Raw genomic sequence first — 22,629 nt, forward strand, 5'->3', positions numbered from 1 at the left:
TCCGTTAGTGGATACGTTGTTTGCATTGGGGCATCTCCAATAGCATGGCGGTCAGTCAGACAACAATCAGTTTCTCTATCGACTATGGAGGCAGAGTACGTTGCTCTGTCCGAAGCAACGAAAGAACTGTTATGGTATATACCTATCCTCAAGGAACTGATGGTGTTTCGGGTAACGTTTGGCCAGCCGACAATTTACAGCGACAGTCAATCAGCCATCTACTTTGCAAGGAACCACGTCGAAAACCAGCGATCGAAACAAATCGACGTTCGATTTCACTTCGTTCGTGATGCCTTGAATAACGATCTTTTCAAATTGGAATATGTACAGTCACGGAACAATCTTTCGGACATTTGTACGAAAGTTCTGAACCGCGCCACTTTCGACAATTGTTCCATGTTAATGCAGTTATGTGGGCAATTAATATATAACTCGGTATGCCAAAGAGGGGGAGTGTTGGAAAAACCTACTATATTAACTTTGTCATACTAACGCACAGCTCCTTAACTTCTGAGCATAGATTGTTAACGTTTTTGTTACACGTTGCGGTCGCAGGGTGGCTCTACAGTCGCCGATTACGGGTATATAAACAGCTGCCGAGGAGGTATTACATTCGCCCGACTACTACCGTCACCAACGATGTTTGCCGCGCTCCGTAATGTTTTTTACTTATACTAGTCTCTTACAAGTGGCTTACATTGCCCTTGTTTGTATTATAAATATAATTTAAAACAGTTTTTATTAAACCGAACGTTTTCATGACTATTTTGACCACCGTTATTTATCGTCAAGACAATCCACGCAACAAGTAGCAACTGTGTTCGTCATGAAGTTCGGAAGGATACTCTAAATCAACCTCCAAAATGAAGCCGTAGGGTGACTCGTCTGATAAAGTAAGCGCGTGTTTATTGGCGTAGTCGAGGAGGTCTTCGACGGGGACCCAAGCGAACTTACCCGTTGGTAGGTAATCGAGCATAGCGAGTCCGTACAAATTGTTCATGTCGAGGTACATGATGTAATTTCTCGGCTGCTCGAGGTCATAGGTTTTGGGGATGTAAGGGTTATTCGCTTGGGCGAAGCGGTGACTAATCATTGAAACACCACGTCGAATGCCTCGTTCAATAAACAAGTGCATTTCAATATCGATAAGTAATTCCAACTTAACTCTGGTCATTCGAAGCGCGGATTCCCAGGGGAACCCTGGTCCGGTGTACGCAATCTAGACCATAGTATTCCACACACACAGCGAGGAAACTTTCAAATACATTTTAAACATTTACAAATTGTCGGTTAGTCCTAATAAAGTTTTTCGCCTTGAAGCCCTATCGGTCGAAGTACCGCATATTTTTCCCCAATAAAGTTTTCTCCCCCACTTCTTGGTCTCTTTACTTGTTCGCGTTTTTACTCTTCAAATACATCGGCGAGTTGTAGTGTATCCATCCGAACGTACAAATCGTGCAGTTCACCTGTCAAGAATATTTTCGTTAGTAACACTATTATTTTCAATAAAAGCTTTTTTGAGAAATACCTAGATTTTTGTATTTTAAAAATGTCCCACACTTGACGGTTAGATTCGTAACTCTCATCTGTAATATGTCCGTCAGTGAGAGCGTTGAAAAATGCCTCTTTGGGAGGGAGTTTAGTTTCTTCAAATTTTTGAACGTATGGAATCGATGAAACGGAGACGACCGAAAAAGAAACTGTTATATGTTTCGGTGTTTGACGGAATGCATGAAATGCTCTCTTCCTTCATCAACCCAATCCGTTGCATAAAAAGATGGGCATCGTACCTAAATTATTGCCAAAACATTAACACAGTTCTAAGTTTCAAAAGCAAAATAAATAATGAACCTTAAAGGGTTCCAAAGTTCGGTGGCAAAATGTGTGTTAAGTCAGTAAAGTGCGAAATTTAAGGTTGACTCTGCCCGCCTCTGCCAAGGCCGAGTGAGGAGTTGGGGGGAATGAAAAGCATGCTCAATTTTATTTATTTTTTCCACCGAACTTTGGAGCCGCTTTAATAAATTGTGCATGAAGACTGGCGTGAATATTCCAACTCGTAGTTTTAAATTACAAGAATTATGCGCGACTCCACGAAAACGACCTAATAAAAGACTATAATTATTACTATTTATAATGTATATGTAATATTCGTACCAGAATAATGACAGTGATCTCTAACCACCGGATCATCTTGCGTAAGGAAGCCCTCGCACACGTAACAGTGAGTGGCATTGCGGCACATTTCTTCTTCGGCTAGAGTAAGATCTATGGGAACATTTTCCTTTAATAATTGCGTGATTTTCCTCCGTTCCACCAACAAACTCTCAAGATAAACGTCGATGGCGTCGGTACCTCGATAAGTAACAGATTGATTTGGCTTCCTGTAAAACCGTATAAGTCGTAGTGATAATATTGTGAAAATAATGCAAAATTAATAGTATAATTACCGTCAGGTCCTACAACCACGTAACTGAAACCGCAAGCTACATGTTCGGAAAGTTTTGTTGTTGATGATAGTGTATAGTCTGGCGAGCATGTTTGATATTTGTCTATTATAGATTCAAAATCCGAGAATATCACGTACGGTACCGAAAAATAAAAAGAGAAGGTTGAACATACCCGATTCCGTGAAACGTTTGCGGAATTTACTTTTTGCAGCCAATCGCTTTTTTTAATTTTAAGGTTGGTTCTTTATGCGGCATTTTCACAAATTGGGGACCTTGCACGTTACAGCTTTTGACATGTTCCCGGTGGTTCCTTTCCGAGTTCTTTCCAGCGAAACGGTGCAAACAATAACGGCAAACACAAATTTTGCCGTTATAATTAGTGAAATGACTAAGCAATCGACTAAGATCAGTAATAAGGCAGAAGTGGCGGTTTTCTCCAGAAAAGTGATAGAGAAGGTCTATTGGTCGATCTTCAGACACTTTGTTATCACTGACGTGGAGAGGGGAAACTAATTCGTTCTCGTAGCCGAAAACGTTGATGGAAGGATTAATTTTAGATTCAAATTTTTTCAGTTTTAAATCGTTTAATAGAAAAGGGAATTAAATGTCATTGTAGTCTATTTCATTTTCAAATTCTTCGTATTTTCCCTTTCTCTCTCTATTCGAATTTGTCAGATGAAGTTTCGCGAGAATGCACCACAAAAAACACTTGGTCTTTGGATTTAATATATACGACACCTTAACCTTCGCTTAGCTCCGGGGGAAGTTTTATATAAGTACACTCTGTTTAAAAAGTCTTCGACAGGTGAAATTTTTGCCCTCTTTTTAATTCTGCTAGAAAACTATAATAGATAGAACGATGAAACCAATTGCAACTATTATTTATTTTCCAATATCTTTCGTTATACATAGTTTGCACCGAAGGGAGGGGCCTATGGTCTCCAAGGAAACTGGGAGGGCGATCAAAAATTCAAACCATTTCGCGCGTAGCTACTAAATAGGTTGCCATTTTGTTGGTAATATCGTCAAAGCTACAAAACGTATTAGATTTATGCTTTAAAATTTTAAATGGGCCCTAAACAAAGCTTAATAAGATTCTAAGGCCGGGTTATTTAAATAAAATATCAAATTACGACAGAAATATCTACGAAAAGAAGTTGACAAAGCTTATCAAAGTTAGGCCTTTGCGGTCATCCTTTTTACAATTACCTTCGCTATCGAATAAAATAAACAATTTTCGATCTCCCTTGGTAATTGAACTACTCGAACAATTTCTAACCAGGCAGATAACCATTTTTAACGTGAAACTAATTTCTTAATCTTTTGAAAATAATTAAAATCCGCAAACAGACGATTGAAACTGTTCACCCTCCCGTTTTACTAAGAAATCTACACCGGCAAAATGGCGGCATAGAATCGTTCATTCTTGCTCAAATTAAATATTTATTCTTGGTTCTTATATCTATACTTGGAACTGCGTCATTGATGACGTAGGGATGCAAACTATGTATTTATCGGTTTCGTCCGCCAAAAATTAATAGTTTGGCGGGAAACGTCAAAAGTAATTTTTGACTACTTTTTAAATATTGGTTCTACGGCACTGACTCGCACGTTTTTGTATTCACAATGGTCGATTCATATCTAGAAAGTGGAAAAATTATCCCTCTACAACCAACGGTTGAGAAGTTATCGCGTTTACAAACTTTCCTCAAAACTAGGTCGAGAGGTACAGTGCTTTTTCTAAGCGTTTCGTGTAGAATGTTATGGCTTTAGCTCTGATGTTGGTGACGATTCCATCCAACGCACTCAGTTCGTATTCGCCATCGTTCCACTTCATCCCACAAATATTTCGCGAGATCCACGAATTGAGTGTTTGGTCTTTCGCAGTCAGCTCGTGATACGGAAATGGTGGTTGGAAAGAGTACCCTCCACTCTCTCCTGTTTCGATCACCAAGAACGCTAATTCTTTAAGGACGTATTCGTTGTTGGATCTCAGAAAGTTGACTTCGATAATGCGTGACTCTTCATCCGACCTTTAATTAATAATATAAATTATAAATTATTCCCAATTTTTTTAATTCGTTATTAACTTACATTCTAGAATAGTCCTTGGTTTAGTGGTAGTCTAAGATGCGAAAGAGACGAAATTCGGAATGAAGTTGTACGGAAAATAAAACTCCTTATATAGTACTCATCGTGATTTTTTACTTAGTTCCTATATTGCGCAACATATCTTTTATTCATTATCAATTACGTGAATTTAAGCCTATTTAGGAAATATTCCTTCTTTTCTTCGAATTAAATGATAATCGTCGTAATATCGCTACTCTCATCTTAGATTTACGTCCCGTACCTACCTGGTCAATAAATCTCCGGTTGGCTCCGATTGTCACTTCACGTTTTCGACGGTCTCTCTCGTATTCACGATGCCAATCCGCACTTTTTTTATGGAACCCCATGCCATACCCTCTTGGGTATTTCCGTAAACTCCCGCCTCGTACCGATGAAACGCGAGTATAAACAAGCCAGTTCTTTCTGGCGCGGTTGAAATCCGAGACCACCCGGACCTCTATCCCCTACCTCGTCACGAAACTCAGATTCCTCCTCGTACGATAGCGCTCCTGGTCATTAAGACTCTGGCCGGCTTCGTTTGCCCCTTCACGTTTTTGACGGTCTCTCATATAATATCGATGACGGAAAATGTACCCAAATCGAGTCGTCGCTGTTTCGAGGGGTGTATAAACAAATATCTGCTTTCTGGTGCGGATGAAAACCGGGACCTCGTCTTATCGCTGACCTTTATATCGCTTCCTTATTGCACCCCGTCAATAAATCTCCGGCTGTCACTTCACGTTTTCGACGGTCTCTCACGTATTCCCGATGCCGACCCGTACTTTTTATGGGACCTCTGTCCCATACCTCGTCACGAAACTCAGCTTCCTCCTTCGCGTTTTCGACGGTCTTTCTCATATTCTCGATGCCGGAAAATGTACCCAGATCGAGCCGTCGCTGTTTCGAGGGTAATTCCAGCACCCCGTTGATTCTCTATGGAGTATGCACCCCGTACATACCCTATGGGAAATTTGCAACCCGTGCTCCAGAACTCTTACTTTTTACCTACTCTCGGGGTCCCAAATTCGACTGCAGCAGCAGCCATGACCGCCGAACTGTCTATATTGCTTCTACCTACTCGACGCACTCTTTTAGAACACAATTTTCTTTCCTTCCGACAAACTTTGTTTAAGATATCATTTTCCGTGTCCTTCCACCACAACGGAAGCAAACACTTAAGACTCGTCTCTACACACACTCTCTTCAACTGGTCGACGGTCTACAACCTACCCTTTTGAATGCACCTCTGATACCGATCAACGCCAACCCCCTCTCACCATGGTATGTTTCCTCTGTGAAGATCCGGACGCGTTATCTCCCGAGGCCTAAATCCTCGATGACCACAACGGAACTTTATCATGGATTTCTAGAGAAATTTACCTCTCTTCTCCGACCTACCTCATTGTTAATTTTCACGGACGCTTGACCCCTCAAAACTGGCAACCAGCCCATAGGCCTCGGCATTCGTTTGGCAAGCCTGAACTTGGATTATTCTATCACACTAAACGGAGCTCATGACATCTCCCGCAGTGATCTCTGTGCCATTCTTGAAGCACTTCGCCTCGCCTCAGACTTTCCTAGCGAACATATTATCTTATGCACTGACTCCCTCACAGCCCTAACGATGCTAGAGACCCGCAATCCGGACCCCTTTGTAACAGCTATTCTAACACTTTGTCCCAAATGGACATTCCCATCGACCTCCCGCCCACTGCGGTATCCCAGATAATTACAAGCTAAAAACGCCACGGTAGCTCCTAACACACATGAACGACGTCTCACTCACTCTTCACGCTCTCTTCGCCGTCATTATAAAGCGCTTATTTGGTCTCAATATTATCAGTCCTGGCTATAATCTTCCGATGCTCAGCAGTCCCGAGACAGAACAGGACTTCGAATAGATTGGGTCTCCCCACTTCACCTCTCCCGCCCAACGGAGGTATTGCTATCTCGCTGTCATTGTCGCGGTCTCACAACGGGTGCGCTGCTCCATAAATATGGCCTCCGTCCTTCACCCCTTTGTACTCTATGCCAGCAGCCAGACGATGGCTTCCCCCTCTTTAACGTCTGCCCATTGTATGCTGACTTTCGCCGTGAGATACATAGCCGTCCTCATGATGCTACTTCTCCGAACATTATTTCAACGCTAAGAACTAATACCTTTAAAGGTAACTCTGATGCGATAGTCTTATTTCGGCGGTGGTGGCTTCGCTACCGTCGCCAATCACGTATTTGGTTTTGACAAGGATGACTCTGACTCTTCCAATACTATATTAATTAATTGCTTTCATTTTATGTAACATGCAAAATAAAAACAAAAAAAAACCAAAAAGCATTAACGACCAAATTTTCGATTTACAGATTTTGGTTTTATTTCTCCTTATTTTATACGTTAAATTCAATTTTGAAATAATTTTCGAATTTAAAAATTTTTGGTCTTAGAGAAATGACTTGTTGCAAAACGCATTATTTTATGTTTTTGCATTATTTTCAAACCAAAAACGCATTAAAGTAGAAGGAAAGTAAGGGCGAGGCTCCGACCCCGGGGACGGGGTCAGGTTCGGGATCGGGGTCCGGGATTTAAGGGGTGAAATGGGGGTAAAATCGTCGAAAAGTCAATGTATTTAGGGTATTTCTCGCGACGATTTGTTTTTTCGTATATCAACATATTGTGTCCAGGCCAACTTGTTCATTTATCTACGCTTATCTCGAAAGATACTTGAACGTATATCTTATCACGTTTTATCGTACGGAATAAATTGAAATGATGTAAAAATTGATAACCTAGGCGACGCGTGCGCGGATTACCCGGGGGACGCGGTTAATTTGAATTTAAGAGTGTTTTGACGTCATGGAATATTCGTTGTTAAAGTAGAATGGAAATATTTTTAAACTTTATTTTAATATCATTGTAGTGGATTTGAGTGTTTTGACGTCATGGAATATTTGTTGTTAAAGTAGAAAGGAAATATTTTTAAACTTCATTTTAATATCATTGTAGTACTTAAATACACTTGACACTTGAATCTATATCACGACTATTTCAAACGAATATTTTAAGTATGAGAAACGTATCGTTCTCAAATGATACTTGAATATACTATAAAAGGGGTTGTATAGGGTTGTGGGAGGTCATTCCACGGTTAACTGCTGTAGCTATATTCAAGATGCCTAAAGCCCGACATATTTGCCCTACGTGCGCGAAAAGTTTTTCTACCAAGTCCCACTTAAATCGGCATGTTAGAGAAGTACACGGTGATAGACATAAGTTTGTCTGTGAAGTATGTGGTAAGAATGTGGCTAGATTGGAACATTTCAAGAGCCATCAATGAACTCATGACTTGAACGCACCCGGCCCTTCCGAACCCATGAACCTGTCTCGCACACAATCACCAATGCAACGTTCGCCATCACCAACCCGTCCACCATCACCTACTCTGCTTCAAGACATTCAACTGGAATCTATCCAACCATCTGCATCAGCTTTACCCAACAGCCCAACACCATCACCTGTTCCCGTCTCACCAATACTTGATGAAACACCACCAGCATCCCCAAGTATGGTCCAGGCCCTAAATGATACGCTAGCGTCTATCCGTTACAATGCCGAGGACTATGATATTGATGCGGGGATGTTTATCGGACGTTACCGAGCCGCTTTCCGTAAATTTTTAGTAGAAAGACTGGCTAGTAAACGTGGAATTAAATGGTTCTTACTCGTAAGATCTGTTTATATGAGACCTTTGGGGGATGCGGAACAAAGTGCGGAAGTACGACCCTATTTCCGGAGCATTATGCAGACAACATTAACGGTCGATGTAATTGAAGACCAGCTGAATGACTGCATTGAAACAATACAGTCAGCAGCGGAAAACTTTGAAGCGACAGGTATGTACTAAAATTTATAAGTTATATTTTGAACTAAAACATTATATTTTTGATAGGATCGGGTTGGGTAATTGACCGTGTTCTGTATGTAGAATTAAATGTAGCATCTTACCAACCGTTGCGGGGGTCATCGTATATGGAACTACCTGAAAAACTATCTCGACGTCAAGCGATTCTTAATATTAGAAACGAAAATGATGAGAAATGTTTTCTCTGGTCAATTCTCGCTAAACTTCACCCAGTTTCTAAGTTTCATCACCCTAACAGTGTTTCCAAATATACACCTTATGAAAATGAATTTGATACCAGTGATATAAATTTCCCTTTCAAATTAAACGCTACGGAACTTAAAAAATTTGAATTAATGAATAATTTATCAATATCTGTGTTCGGCTTTTCGGGAGACATATTCCCCCTTTACGTAAGCGCCAACAAGTGTTGTAGGGAAAGGGAGGTTGATTTGCTATACATCACCGACGAAACTAAAGATATTGACGATGGGAATAGACATTACTGTCTTATACGAGACCTAGGAAAACTGCTACAGCATCTAACAAAAAACAGAAGCACAAGTTATTACTGCAGGTAATTTAGTTTCCAATATATTAGTGTGCAATCTACTAATTATTTTCTTTATTAGAATGTGTCTTCACCGATTCAGTGGAAACAACGCGGAACAGCGACGTGATGCGCATATCGAAGAATGCGCCACCCACGGCGTCCAAAAAACAGTTTTCCCTACCAAGAAGAAGACGCTTTATTTTGATAAATATGAGTGGACGGAAAAAGTAAAAATAAAAATTATTTAATTTAACTCTTAATGAAATGAAATTATTAGGTGCAGTATGTATTTTACGCCGATTTTGAAACAATCCTACCGAGAGTTCAAGGATGTGATCTAGATCCCGATTTAAATACCAGCAAAGTAAACATCCACATCAGCTGCGCGTATTCGTGGGTGCTTGTTGGGCCTAACGGTAAGTTATTTGACAAAATTCCCTTTAGAAATATTACAATAGGATACTTATAGGGGTACCTGTTCGAACCGATTGCTATCGAGGACAAGATGCAACTCGAAGATTTCTGGAGTCTATTCTGGAATTAGAGAAGGAGTTGATGGAACTCATTGAGACAAATGTACCAATGATTATTACCCCGGAGGAGGAGGAACAGTTTCAAGCTGCTACGCATTGCTACATTTGTCAGAAGCAGCTAAATCAGGGAATTATGCCTGCTGTTCGAGATCATTGTCATTTCAGCGGCAAATATAGGGGGCCAGCGCATAACGTCTGTATTCTTCAAAAGAAAGTTCCAGAATTTATCCCTATTTTCCTTCATAACCTTAGCAGGTGAATTTATTAAGTTAATTAACCAGGAACTAAACCTAATAATAATAAATCTTCATAGATACGATTTACATCTTATATGTCAGGAGATTGGTCATTTTAAGGAACAGACACTTGACTGTATTCCTTCCACTAGCGAAAATTATATTTCGCTGAAACTAGGTAAAATATATTTAATTATGAATTTAACCTTAACATTAATTTTATTGTTTTTAGGGAGATTTCGGTTTTTAGACTCTTATCGATTTCTAAGTGATAGTCTCGATGCACTAGTATCTAATCTCGTTTTGGAAGGAGCCAGTAAATTCCAGATTGTTAAGAAATATTTTGAAAGTGAGAAAGTTCAACTGCTTTTGCGGAAGGGGGTCTACCCGTACGAGTATATGGACGATGAAAAGAAATTTGACGAGACGATGCTGCCACCTAGAGAAGCGTTTTTCAGTTCATTGAAAAATCAAAATATTTTAGAATCTGATTATTTACACGCCCAAAATGTTTGGACAGCGTTTAATATTCAAACATTAGGTAAAATTACTATAGTATAAATATTTCAAATCTCTTAACCTCGGTTTTCGTAGGAGAATACACCGACCTCTATGTGAAAAGTGATGCGTTGCTCTTAGCCGACGTTTTTGAAAATTTTAGAACATTATCTATAACTCATTATAAACTAGATCCCGCTCACGCTTACACCGCACCAGGTTTAGCCTGGCAAGCAGCTTTGAAGATGACCGATGTTCGCCTCGATCTCATACTTGATATAGATCAACACTTATTTATTGAAAAGGGTAACGCTTTTGTGATATTTTAAATATTATTGTATTTACATTGAATTTTTAGGGATTCGAGGCGGTGTTTCAATGATCTCAACTCGTTATTCTGAAGCGAATAACAAATATATGCCCGACACATATGATTCGTCTAAAGAGAGCAGTTATATATGCTATTTAGGTAATTTACATTTTTTTTTATTTTTATTTTTTATTTTAATTATTTTAATTTTAATTATATTAATTAACTTAATTTAACTTAATTGAAGATGCTAATAATTTGTACGGTGCTGTTATGTGTGAACCACTACCGCTAGGCGACTTCCAGTGGGTTCAGGAGGATGATTTGCAAACACTCTGTGAAAATATTCTGAGTATTCCCAATAACGTTGAAAACGGATACATTTTAGAGGTAAATAACAAGTGTTATAATTATTGAATTATATTTTTAAAGAATTGTTTCCTTTGCAGGTGGATGTTGAATATCCTCCAGAGTTGCATGACTTACATAACGATCTCCCAGTAGCGGCGGAATCTAAAGTTATTACACATGATATGCTATCTCCATACTTCAAAGATCTCTTAGGAAAATTAAATATTAAGGATAATCAAAGTCTACCAAAACTTCTTCCTAATTTAAATAATAAAGAGAAATACATAGTACATTACCGCAATTTAAAATATTATGTAGAATTAGGTTTGAAAATAACCAAGGTTCATCGAGCTCTAACCTTCACTCAAGGAAAATGGTTAGAAAAATATGTTACATTCAACACTGAACAGAGGAAATTATCCAAGAGTTCATTTGAAAAGAATTTCTGGAAACTAATGGTTAACTCTGTTTTCGGGTAAATCAATTTAAATAATTTATTGCTGTTTTTTCCCTTACTTCATTTAATTCTTTAGAAAAACAATGGAAAATTTACGGAAGCATATAAATTTCGAGTTGATTCATAAACCAGAAAGAATGTTAAAAGTTACAAGTTCCCCGCAGTTTGAACACTTTACCATCTTTAATGAAGAGTTAGCCGGCGCTCATAAGAAGAGAGCTAAAATTGTTCTTAACCGGCCTATATTTACCGGATTCACCATTCTAGATTTATCTAAGGAGCTCATGTATCGGTTCCATTATGGATTCATAAAAAATACGTACGGGGACAAAGCATCACTATTATTTACAGACACTGGTAATTTAATTTAATATGCATTTTTTATTTAAATAGTACTAATATATAAAATATTTACAGACAGTCTAACGTACAACATTAAGACGGATGATGTTTATAAAGACTTTGAAATTCATAAAAACCGCTTTGACTTCTCTGATTATCCACCTTCGCATTTCCTTAATTCTAATCAGAATAAAAAAGCTCTCGGTTACTTTAAAGACGAGACAAATTCGCAGTTAATTCAAAATTTGTAGGACTTCGTCCAAAGCTTTATTCTATTAAATTGTACAGGGAGTCTAAGACCGCTGAAGAGATAGAAAAGGAGTTGCGATTGGGGAAATCTTTAGAGTCAATTTTAAACCATAAAAAGGTTTGTAAGGGCGTTGCCATGAACGTTATTAGAAACGTCATCCGCCACGAAGACTATGAACGTTGTCTTTTTAATCAAGAAACCATGTCAGCCGAGATGATGCGTATAGCTGGTTTCAAGCATGAACTATTTACTTTAAATACTAGAAAACTTTGTTTATCACCAAATGATGATAAGAGATACATTCTACCCTGCGGGGTTCGTACATTAGCGCACGGTCATAAAGATATTGAAAAATTATAATGAATGCTTGTATTTATGTATATATAAAAAAAACTGCTATTGCTATAAATTGTAAAAAATTATTTTATTGAATACATTTTGCACATGAACTCTTTAATCATTTTATCGTTTACATATTTATCTTTCTTAAACCTAGACACAAAGTTAAACATTTCTATTCCTTTACACCTGTTTATAGCAAAATAGATACAGAATGCTCCGCACGTATTACTAGAATTACTCTGTAATTGATTAGAATTAAAAGTTACAGTTTTACTGTTTCGTTCAATAAAGTCATTAAATTTAAAATAATCTGGCGGGTTTCCAAAGGAATCCATGAATTCACTATTTTTATGTTTAGAAAAATATATTAGAACCCAGTGTTTTCCAGGTTCAGCACTCGTATCGGTATTTACAATAAATAGAGAAGGGAATATTTTTACGTATTTAGGTAGCTTGTCAGCCGCGAACACGCCTTGAAATATACTTTAAGTACTTAAATCTTTTTCGAGAATTTTAGTTATCTGTAGCGAATCCATTAATTACTGTAATCGAAAATCACGGTTCGATTTTTATCAATTTCAATCAAATTTTGAAACTCAGCGTAAATTAGAATGGAAATCGTCTCCGGTAACGGTTTTGCAAATTTTAATTCTAATCTCAGGTTACTGTTTTTTACAAGATTCAAGTGATTAGCGTTGTTATTAAGATCCAAGGTTAAATTGTACGCGAATAAACAATTTCCGTTAGGGTAATCTTCCCGACTTATCTGATTCCCTTCATCTACGTTCCACTGATTAGTTTGAATGAAAAGATTGCAATACGCTTGAATATATTGATTCTCCTCAAAGTTTAGAGATAACGCCTTATGAGGGACGCTGCTACCGTCAATGTACAATCCAATGCTTGATAAATCGAAATGTTGAAAGTTGTACGGGGATTTTTTCAAATCTCCTAGAAACGCTTTTTGTTCCACAAACCCGATAACAACTTTCTTGGGTGCTTGTTCGGTAAATAAATAAATAAAGACCAGCGGGTATAGAAAATGAGGTGCACTCCGAACGAGTTACAGGATATTTAGCGGTTCCATATTGTAGCGCCTTGGCTTGAGCGAGCGCTAGTTCCGGTATCACTTTAACTTTCCTCAGATAAAGGGAAGCTGATAAAATCTCCACTTTACATTTTACGTCGGAATGAACGCAAAAAGCTGCTCTATTTTTATCGAATTTAAATTTCAAATCAACCATATTTAATAAAAAGCGTGGTTGTTGACATAAATCAGTATGGACTACGCCTAACAATTCAATCGCCCCTTTTTGCGCTAAACTCGCTCGTTTAGGGAAACCATCGTTATCGAAAAATGAATCGAACTTCCCAGGCGTATCCCGATAGAAAAGTGAACTCGTTAAATAACTTTTTTTCGCAGAATATCCGAATGTTAATAAAGTTTGTATCATACTTTTATAAGCGTAATTTTGACTGGAAGGTGTTACTGATCTTTCATTAAGAAATACGTGGACGTCGCTAAAAAGCGAATGAAGAAACAAATTCTCGGGGGCGATATTGTCGGCTGGAGTTCCGGCGGCCCCACCCGCAACACCTGGAACCGCGGGTTGCGGTAGTTGACCATTATCTTTAGTTACCTTAACTCGAACGTGCAGCAAAGTTTGTGAAAGGTCTATATACGTTTCAGAGTTACCGTTGATAGAAAATGTAATTGATGCGTTATCAACTATATTTGATATTGGATTATACTCAACCCATTCTCCACCAATAATCGAAGATTGTGTCATAGGTACTTGAAACAAATCTAGCTCGGAATTTATACACTCAACTGAGTGCGGGTGTAAAAGGGACATTATGAGAATATATCGGAACGTTTAGGGAACCGTCCTTTCGCTATCCTGCCTGCTGTTGAAATGGCGCTTTTCGATTGAGTTCGTTTCCTTTTATTTCCGGAACCCGTCATTCTTTTAATATGATCCGTAGCTGAAGATGTTAGTCTCATGGCTTCATCAGCTGCTGAAGCTAAAGTTTCCCTTCCAGCGTTAATAGAATGCGATTTAAGCGCTGTTTTAATTGGGACTCCGCTAACAACATCGGTCGCTACTTTCGCTCCGGTTCTTAAAAGTTTTTTTCCCAAGTAAGTAGCGCCTTTCTTCAGTAAAGGTACCGCGAATCTAAACGCTGAAGATAATATATTTCCTAGTCCATGTCCTCTTTGCACGGCTAAACCTCTATATACAGGTATTCCACCGAAACCAACCTGGTTTAAATAGTAACTTTCATAATCAGTTCTTGAAGGTGAATATTCAGACCTCATGATGTTAACTGTTCGCTCTCTTAAGCTAGAATGAAGGTGTGTCCTGAATGATTAAAGGTTTATAGTGAAGTCCACATTTTACGGGGTTTAAAATGTAATACAACGTGAGCTTTTCCACTATGAAACTGTATTGGCTCACCTAAATCATCTGTTATATTAATCTCTATAGTCTTAATATTATTACACACGACTGGTAGGTAATGAGGTTGTGAAAATATTTTTGTAGTTGTTTTCCCATTAGACTCGGCTTTCTCTTCGACGCTTATGATTCTTAATAGAGGTGCTAAACTATCCCCAACAACGCTATTTTCAACCAGATCAGAATAAACGAATAAGGAATGTAACCCAGCGTTCATATCAACTGGGTAGGGGGTTATCATTGAATTTAAAATGGTGAAATCATTATCTCTTCTATCCTTAAAACCTAGTAAAATCGATAGATCGGGGCCAATTACAGCTCTGATTTTCGGTTGCAATTTAACTTTAATTCGATTAGAATAATTTAAATAAGCGAATGTAACTTGTTCTTCTTCTTGGTTGTGGACGTTCATAACATGTAATAGTTCTTCCGGAGTTTTATAAAAACCCGCGGGAACTTCAATTATTTTATCATATTCGAGAGGGTCTTTAACTAGAGGGTTATCAGTCATTTTATCATATTCGAGAGGGTCTTTAATAACCAATAGATTAGGTTTTCGAACGTTATGCCATGTCCGAGGATAGCTTATTTCCGCTAACCCAACTTCGTACTGTTCCTCAAATCTTAACGGTTCAGCTAAATACGTTCGAAATTTACCAACGCTATTATCTTGGTAATATAATGACGAGGAATCTGAAGGTAGCGTTACGTAAAAACTCATTTTAAATCCACTTCTTGTATCCAAGAATTAAATTTAGGGTCGTAATCTTGCCACTTGACATACAGTTCTACGCGGCCGTCCGATTTTTTCCTCTTTTTTATTACTTTTTCGATTATGAAGTAACAGTCTTTTAAATCTCGACCAGCAATCTAAACCTCCTCTCGATAGAATACTCCTAAAATGGGGTTAGAATTTAAATACAGGTGGGTCACGTGGTAGTCTCTCAGCTATTTTAAACAATTCTGTAGTAAAATTCGGGTTATATTTCTTATCGAAAATTGATAAATTTCTACTTATTCTACAAATATCTCCAATTTCAAACGCGCATGTTAACGGAGGAGAAAAATTTACCGAACCGTAAAGATTTTTCCATATTTTAGCAGAGTTATCTAGAGTAACTTCCGCGGGTTTACATTTAATTGATCTGTGATAACTATTGTTATAAGCGTTTATAATATCATCTAAAACGTCGATATATTTAAGGGTGTTATTCTGCGTGAAATAGCGATATAAACGAGATTTAAAACTTCTAATGAATCTTTCAATAATGGACGCTTTCATTTCCGATCGGGTAGCGAAAAATTTAATGTTCTTTCGTTGTAATTCACTCTGCACTTCTTGACAGACAAATTCGTTTCCATGATCACTTTGAATTCTTTTCGGTTGACGGCCTTTTTCAAAAACGTTACGTAACGCTTCTAAAATTGTTACACCTTTCTTATTTTTAACCGCTACAGCCATAGCGTATTTGCTAAATATGTCGATAATACATAATACATAGCGAGATCCTGAATTATATTTAGACAGCTTCTGAAAATCTGCCAAGTCCGCTTGCCACTGTTCGTCAATTCCATAAACAATAGTTCGATTTCGTTTGAATCGTCTTCTAGCAGGTTTATGCAGCGTATATTTATCCTGCTTTATTAGAAATTGTTTTACTTTTTCCAATGAAACCTTTAAACCTTTATGTCGAGCTGAATTATAGAGCGCTCGAACTCCAGCGAAAGACCCTGGGTCTGCGGGGTTAGTATAGATCTGCTCAAGTTCTTTCTCCATATTGGGTAATATTTTGATGTAATGGCATGTAACGCCAAAAAAGGAAATTAAATAATTCTAATATTATAATAACTATGATAATTAATACAGCTGTGATAATTTTCGGTGATTTTGAAAATGATTGTGATAAATAGGCTAAAAGTCCTAAAGAGACCGTTTCTGTACAACCTTCGATTGTAGGCTTATACTATGAAATGAGAACAAAATTATCAGGTGAATATATTTTATTTAGTATGTATCCAAGGTCTTAGAGGACTAGGTTAAGATGATGATAACATTGAACTACTTGGTGGTGTATGAAATACAGCGAATGTTTTTAACAGTGTCAATCTTACAGGATTTTTAATTAAACGTTTTGAAATATTTGACTTATGAATGCCCTCGTAAAACTCAGTAACTCCTATAGGATCAATCACTGTTCCAGGCGTTTTTCTCACAGCGTCATACAAAAGATCGATTATATTAGATCCTCCAATCACTTGTCCTCGAATAGAAAGCTCTCCTGAGTTAGTCCATCTAATATATCTCGGATCTTCCGTAGTCGCTCGGTATAATGAAATTGCATCACTAACATAAGTTGCAGGTAGAGAATAAGATATTTGCGCGAACCAAGTTTTAGGTCGTTCAGAGTTTTCAATAACGGGAGAGATTTGCTCTTTACGTACGTAAGTTAACCGTCGTTGGAGAGTTTGATTGTATAATGCTAATTTCTCTGATTCGTTTAAATCTGGATTATCTAGAATAGATTTCATTTCATCATCGAGTGTCTTCTCTTTTTGAAGTTCAGGTGTTTCTTCTGTTTTGGAAGGTGTATTGTTTTTTAATCTCTCCATTACATCTTCAGGTACTAGAAGCATTTTTCGAGCCATCATCGGTTTATAGCTCGGCTTATTGCACTTCCGGCGACTGAGCTAACGATAGATAGCAGTGGCGCTAATAAAAATGGAAGAAAACCACCCTTTTGTACCAGTATCTTTCGTCGTTTTGATATAGGGTTCTTCTTCGACACGTTTCGTATAACCGCGCTATGTTTCTTTAACCGCTTACGATGACGTTCTGACCGTTCAATTGTTCCGTGCAATACATTTATACAACATTCAACGAGAGCCAATATAGCTTCCTTGCTAGCGTATTTAATAGCTGTCTTTCTTTGATTTAGATTACAGGATGTCAGGAAACGTAGAAAGTCTAGGTTTTCCTTTACTCGATTTGAGACATCCATTTAGAGATTTTCTTAGCCTTTCTTAAAGCGCAATGAACAGTTTCGGAATGAAAAAGGCAGTTTAATTCAACGTCTTCTAGTTCTGATAATTTAGGACAACCGGTATCTTCGATGTTAGTTACTGGAACACCGAGGAGTGTCGATAATACTGCAGCTTTTTCTAAACCTTTGGTGAAAAACGAAGTAGATTAACCCTAAAAAAATTCCCTTCTATAATACACTTCATTTTGGAATAAAGACAGTCGATTCTTCACCCGGTATTAAACCTGTTCGTAGTAAATACTGATCTGGGGTGTGAGGTTTCAAGTCAACTAATAAATACCCAAATTTCCGTGACGTAGCTTGTTGAAACGCATCAATAACGTATTTGCTATTGGTTGGAGATATCTGCCTCGCGAGATGATAAATTGTTGATTTATCTCGTGGTGATTTAAAAATAAATAGATAATGAGCATTTAAATTTAAAGTTCTTATTTCTTTTCCGGGGTAATAAAGGTTTTGCATTAAAATTAGTACGGAGGTGTTTCTGTGATGAGATCCACGAATAAATAAATTAGTTACATCTTTATTATTAGATATCTCGCATAACAAATCGTCTAAAATAACTAAATTCCTAATTTGCGGGTTTAACATCGAGTAACCCTTCGTGAAACTCGACTGAAGGTGTGTGTTCTAATATTGATTGAAATAGTTTCGGCTGATACTCGGTATAACACCATATTATCCTCTCCGGAGGAGGGGATATACAGGTCTTCTTATATTGAATCAACCGTCCCACCAGGAATGACTTTCCGCATTGGGTGGACCCGGCTACAAGCCCATTCATTGGATGTTGTAAGCTTAAATCCATAATGGTAAATGAGAATCGGAACATTAGTGCAATCAATTTTATTAGTTTTTTAACAAGTTTTTAGCATTGCATATTATTAGTGACATTATATTATTTAAAATTTCTTTCGACAATTCACAGCGAATAGTAAACATTTCAATAATATTTTCACAATCTACCGACATAATTATTTCATAAAAATGCAAATCTACGCGCTTAGAATAATCCGTCATGATACAATCATGCTGGAGTTGAGATGGATGATCAATTTGACAGCCATTGCACGCTTTCTTAAGAGCTTCGTGTAATTGTTTAATTACAACGTTAGTCATCGCCTCCTTTATTTCCTTGATTTTCTTTAAACACTTCTGAATAGACTTGTACTGGTCGAGGAAATTCAACCAAGAAGATTGAGCGAAAGCTACCCCCTCTTTAGTCGGTAACAGTTTTCCATAGTTTACTCCATAACCATGGTACATTTGTCTAACATCTAAAACCTTTTGTTCGGCAAATCGATAAACCGAAAACCGTTTGGTTTCAGAACCCGTGAAAACCCACGAAGTTTCAGCTTCGTTATTGAAATAAGCTTCAATGGCATCTTTCTTTGTCCATAGCTCTTGCAGTTCCGCTTCTGTTAGTTTGATACCCTTTGTTAAATCTAATAGACCGCAGTAGATGGTTTCATCTGCATAAACGATTAACCCTTTGTCAGCAGACACAGGAAATGAACAATTCCTATAAAATAAATACATTAAGACAAAGTTAAGAATTATCACTGAGTATTCCTACTTACATTTTAAGGTTCCTCGGAGTCACTTCCAATACAATTCAGATGGTGAACTTTCTAAATATGGTCTTACTATTATACGGTTTTCCCTTTTTATACTCTGAAATTATTTATCTTCGATATCTTATTTTTTAAAATGGAGTTTAAAATTAATTCCATTCTACGTATACGCATTTTGAAGTGTATCGCGTTACGTATATAGGAATTTACCCGGTCCTCATACGGAATCACGTGTACAATTACAATACTTGAGAACGATACGTTTCTCATACTTAAAATATTCGTTTGAAATACTCGTGAGAAAGGTTCAAGTGTCAAGCATATTTAAGTACTACAATGATATTAAAATGAAGTTTAAAAATATTTCCATTCTACTTTAACAACGAATATTCCATGACGTCAAAACACTCAAATCCATGTTTTAAATTCAAATTAACCGCGCCCCAATCCGCGCACGTTAACCGCGTCCCATATTCCATGACGTCAAAACACTCTTAAATTCAAATTAACCGCGTCCCCCGGGTAATCCGCGCACGCGTCGCCTAGGTTATCAATTTTTACATCATTTCAACTTATTCCGTACGATAAAGCTTGATAAGATATACGTTCAAGTATCTTTCGAGATAAGCGTAGATAAATGAACAAGTTGGCCTGGACACAATACGTTGATATACGAAAAAACAAATCGTCGCGAGAAATACCCTAAATACATTGACTTTTCGACGATTTTACCCCCCCATTTCACCCCTTAAATCCCGGACCCCGATCCCGAACCTGACCCCGTCCCCGGGGTCGGAGCCTCGCCCTTACTTTCCTTCTACTCATTAACGTGTTTGTTTTCTTTAAAAGTCAAATCAAAACGCATTTTTTCCGCGTTTTAAGACATGGTTTTAATGATATTTCTGAAATATCTTTTGGCCTGTAAAATTTTTAGTACCATAATATAATTTGAGTTGAAAAATCCAAGTCTACTATATAGTCTTGAAAGAAGTAAGTTGGGGTATCTTAAGGCAAAGAAATTTTGAATTTCGCGGGTTTTCTCCATATTTTGGTTTTGGTCGTTAATGCTTTTGTGCTTTGAAGGAAGAGATAAGGGCTGCTGCAGCAGCAGCCCTTATCTCTTCCTTCATCGAATAAAAAAAAGTTTTACATTTGAAAGCTATAGAGAAAAGGTAATCAGTAATATTCATTAAGTTTATTTTAAAGGAGTAGACATACTGCTGATAAATGTGATTATGTTTCAGGGTTATTAATTATTCGTTTATAAAGGCGAGATCACTGAAATATAATTTTCAATTTGCTTTTCAGCCCGAACAAGAGAGTTGTGTATGGCCACCAGAATTTTATTGGTATTGTCCAAATGACTCAAAAAGGCAAGAGAAAATTGAACATGTTGACCTACCATTTCGTTTAGAATCATTTCCTAAAGCCCATTCAATCGTTCTTGACTATTTACTACAGACAGAACAACGTGGTCTAATGTTTCGGCATTGCTAGTAGCAATAGGTTTGGAGGACACAGGTAATGTATGATGTTTCTTATGGCTTCTTTTATCAGCTTTAACACGTATACCAAATTATTACTTATATGTAAATTTATGTCAATCTGTTTTTCAGGGAATGTAGGAAAAGAGCAACGTTAACAATAAAACTTTTGAAATTTTCTTCTACCGTTGGCCTAGGCGGATCTGGAATTAAGTGGTTTTTCAGCCCTTGCGTAACTGTTTTTTTCTTCTAAATATACCCATTTCACGGACTATATTTTTCTTTGTCAATCTTTGTTTTTTTCTCCCGTGTGTTATATTTAAATTAAATATTGATAACCTCTACTTTCTAGAAATATTTTGCCATATTTCTTTGAAGACAAATGAAAGGGAACACTACCACCCATGCTCAGTGGAGTACTCATAGGAGTAATGTGAAAACACCCCGCACTTGCCATACCAATAAAAACAGCACTTGTTCTGGCTAGTGGTGGACCACCCCCCAGTCACTTTACTGATCCTTATGATATCTTGGCCTTTCACTATTCTCATAACTCTGTTGACCAAACACATTCTAGCCCAGCCACAATTGCTTCCCTTTGCCATTTGCACTTCTTCTTTACTTTCCCCATTTTTAAAACAATTTCGCGTTTATGAATAATAAATGTATATGATATATAAAAACAAATGTAAATAACAACAAAATTTGAAAATATATAAATATAAATAAATATATAAACCCAACGTACACCATTGTACTGAAGATTGTATCCAAAAACTAAAACATTGCCCGGTCTTATCCCAGAATGACGTCTTGGGGAGTTTTGATATAACTGATATGTATGGTAGTATCCCTACAACTGAGGCCCTTAAATTATTGGAATCTAAATTGAGAAATGGCCCTAATTTTTCACCAAGATCTCCCCTTAAAATTAATACAATTCTGAAGCTTTCGGAGAAAACAGAGAATATCTGTACGTGAACCGGAAGGGTTATCATTCAATTAACGTTCAGCTTGTAAGATATGAGTATCTTAAGTTCAATATTAATAATAATAATTAGCTATGCTAATACTCTAGGCACCACCAAGATCTAAGTCAACTAGCGACTTTTAGGCCTTTAGTTTAGGTAGCCGGGGTAAATAGAGTAGGAGGGTGGTGGCCACTCCTTCATGTCACGCGAGTCAGCAGCTCCCTACACTTACTATTACCGTTAACCTCTACAAGTTTCTTTGGAAAGGGTAAACCGAAGAACTCGGGAGTGTTATATCTCGTTCTATGTTAATACATGTTAACTCACGAGTTAGAATAATACTGGAAATAATCGACTACCGCATTTCGTGAAGCCACTCAAGACTTTATTTTTACTCTCAACTGGTAATACTGTATATTATAAATTGTTGATGGAGACGCTATCGCCATCTTTGTATATTTGAATTAACTAATATTTAATTCATAACACGCCCTTTTTTATAAAGGAAAAAGTACAAAATATACCAATTCTTTTAAGTATTTCGGTTTCTTAATTAGTCTACCACTTCTAGTTCTATTTCCGTTATTTGTCTCTATTGGTTCGTCTGTACTACTGTCAGTTTCGGACGACGATGAACGTTCAGTTTCTAGATCTTCAGAGTTGAATGGTGGACCCTGATCACTCACTAATTCTTCCGGAATGCCGTGTCTCGCGTAAATGGCTTTCATAGCAGTGATAACCGATTGAGCTGTTGTACCATGCATCATTTGAAC

The 22,629-nt window shown here is 37.4% G+C and overlaps 1 protein-coding gene and 2 long non-coding RNA genes across 4 annotated transcripts; 2 read left to right on the top strand and 1 right to left on the bottom strand.

Annotated features, from left to right (window-relative positions):
• Positions 1-720: 720 nt before the first annotated feature.
• On the bottom strand, positions 721-1,667 carry LOC149939648 (uncharacterized). Its single transcript, XR_016481197.1, has 2 exons — positions 1,529-1,667; positions 721-1,466 (listed from the first exon to the last, which is right to left on the bottom strand). It is a non-coding gene; the product is annotated as an uncharacterized LOC149939648 (long non-coding RNA).
• A 9,703-nt stretch (positions 1,668-11,370) lies between these two features.
• Positions 11,371-12,349, top strand: LOC149939649 (uncharacterized). Its single transcript, XM_090179771.1, has 3 exons — positions 11,371-11,411; positions 11,470-11,750; positions 11,811-12,349. The coding sequence occupies exons 1-3, from the start codon at positions 11,392-11,394 to the stop codon at positions 11,984-11,986; spliced, it is 477 nt and encodes a 158-aa protein (XP_090035897.1). The 5' UTR covers positions 11,371-11,391; the 3' UTR covers positions 11,987-12,349.
• A 1,821-nt stretch (positions 12,350-14,170) lies between these two features.
• Positions 14,171-21,528, top strand: LOC149939650 (uncharacterized). Of its 2 annotated transcripts, XR_016481309.1 has the most exons (5): positions 14,171-14,467; positions 20,710-20,774; positions 20,863-20,922; positions 21,018-21,117; positions 21,238-21,528. It is a non-coding gene; the product is annotated as an uncharacterized LOC149939650 (long non-coding RNA). The 2 variants fall into 2 exon arrangements; XR_016481307.1 differs by having other exon boundaries at positions 21,018-21,528.
• The last annotated feature ends 1,101 nt before the right edge of the window (positions 21,529-22,629 follow it).

Source organism: Leiobunum rupestre, chromosome 6, assembly GCF_980474605.1.
Source record: "Leiobunum rupestre chromosome 6, qqLeiRupe1.1.hap1, whole genome shotgun sequence".
NCBI lineage: Eukaryota > Metazoa > Arthropoda > Arachnida > Opiliones > Sclerosomatidae > Leiobunum > Leiobunum rupestre.

What these genes read in the sequence shown, in the direction of transcription:
- LOC149939649 (XM_090179771.1), top strand. Translation starts at nt 11,392, where the DNA reads ATGGTTAACTCTGTTTTCGG. An exon ending in ATGGTTAACTCTGTTTTCGG is followed by an intron (nt 11,412 to 11,469) that starts GTAAATCAATTT and finishes TTAATTCTTTAG; the next exon opens with AAAAACAATGGAAAATTTAC. An exon ending in ACTATTATTTACAGACACTG is followed by an intron (nt 11,751 to 11,810) that starts GTAATTTAATTT and finishes AAATATTTACAG; the next exon opens with ACAGTCTAACGTACAACATT.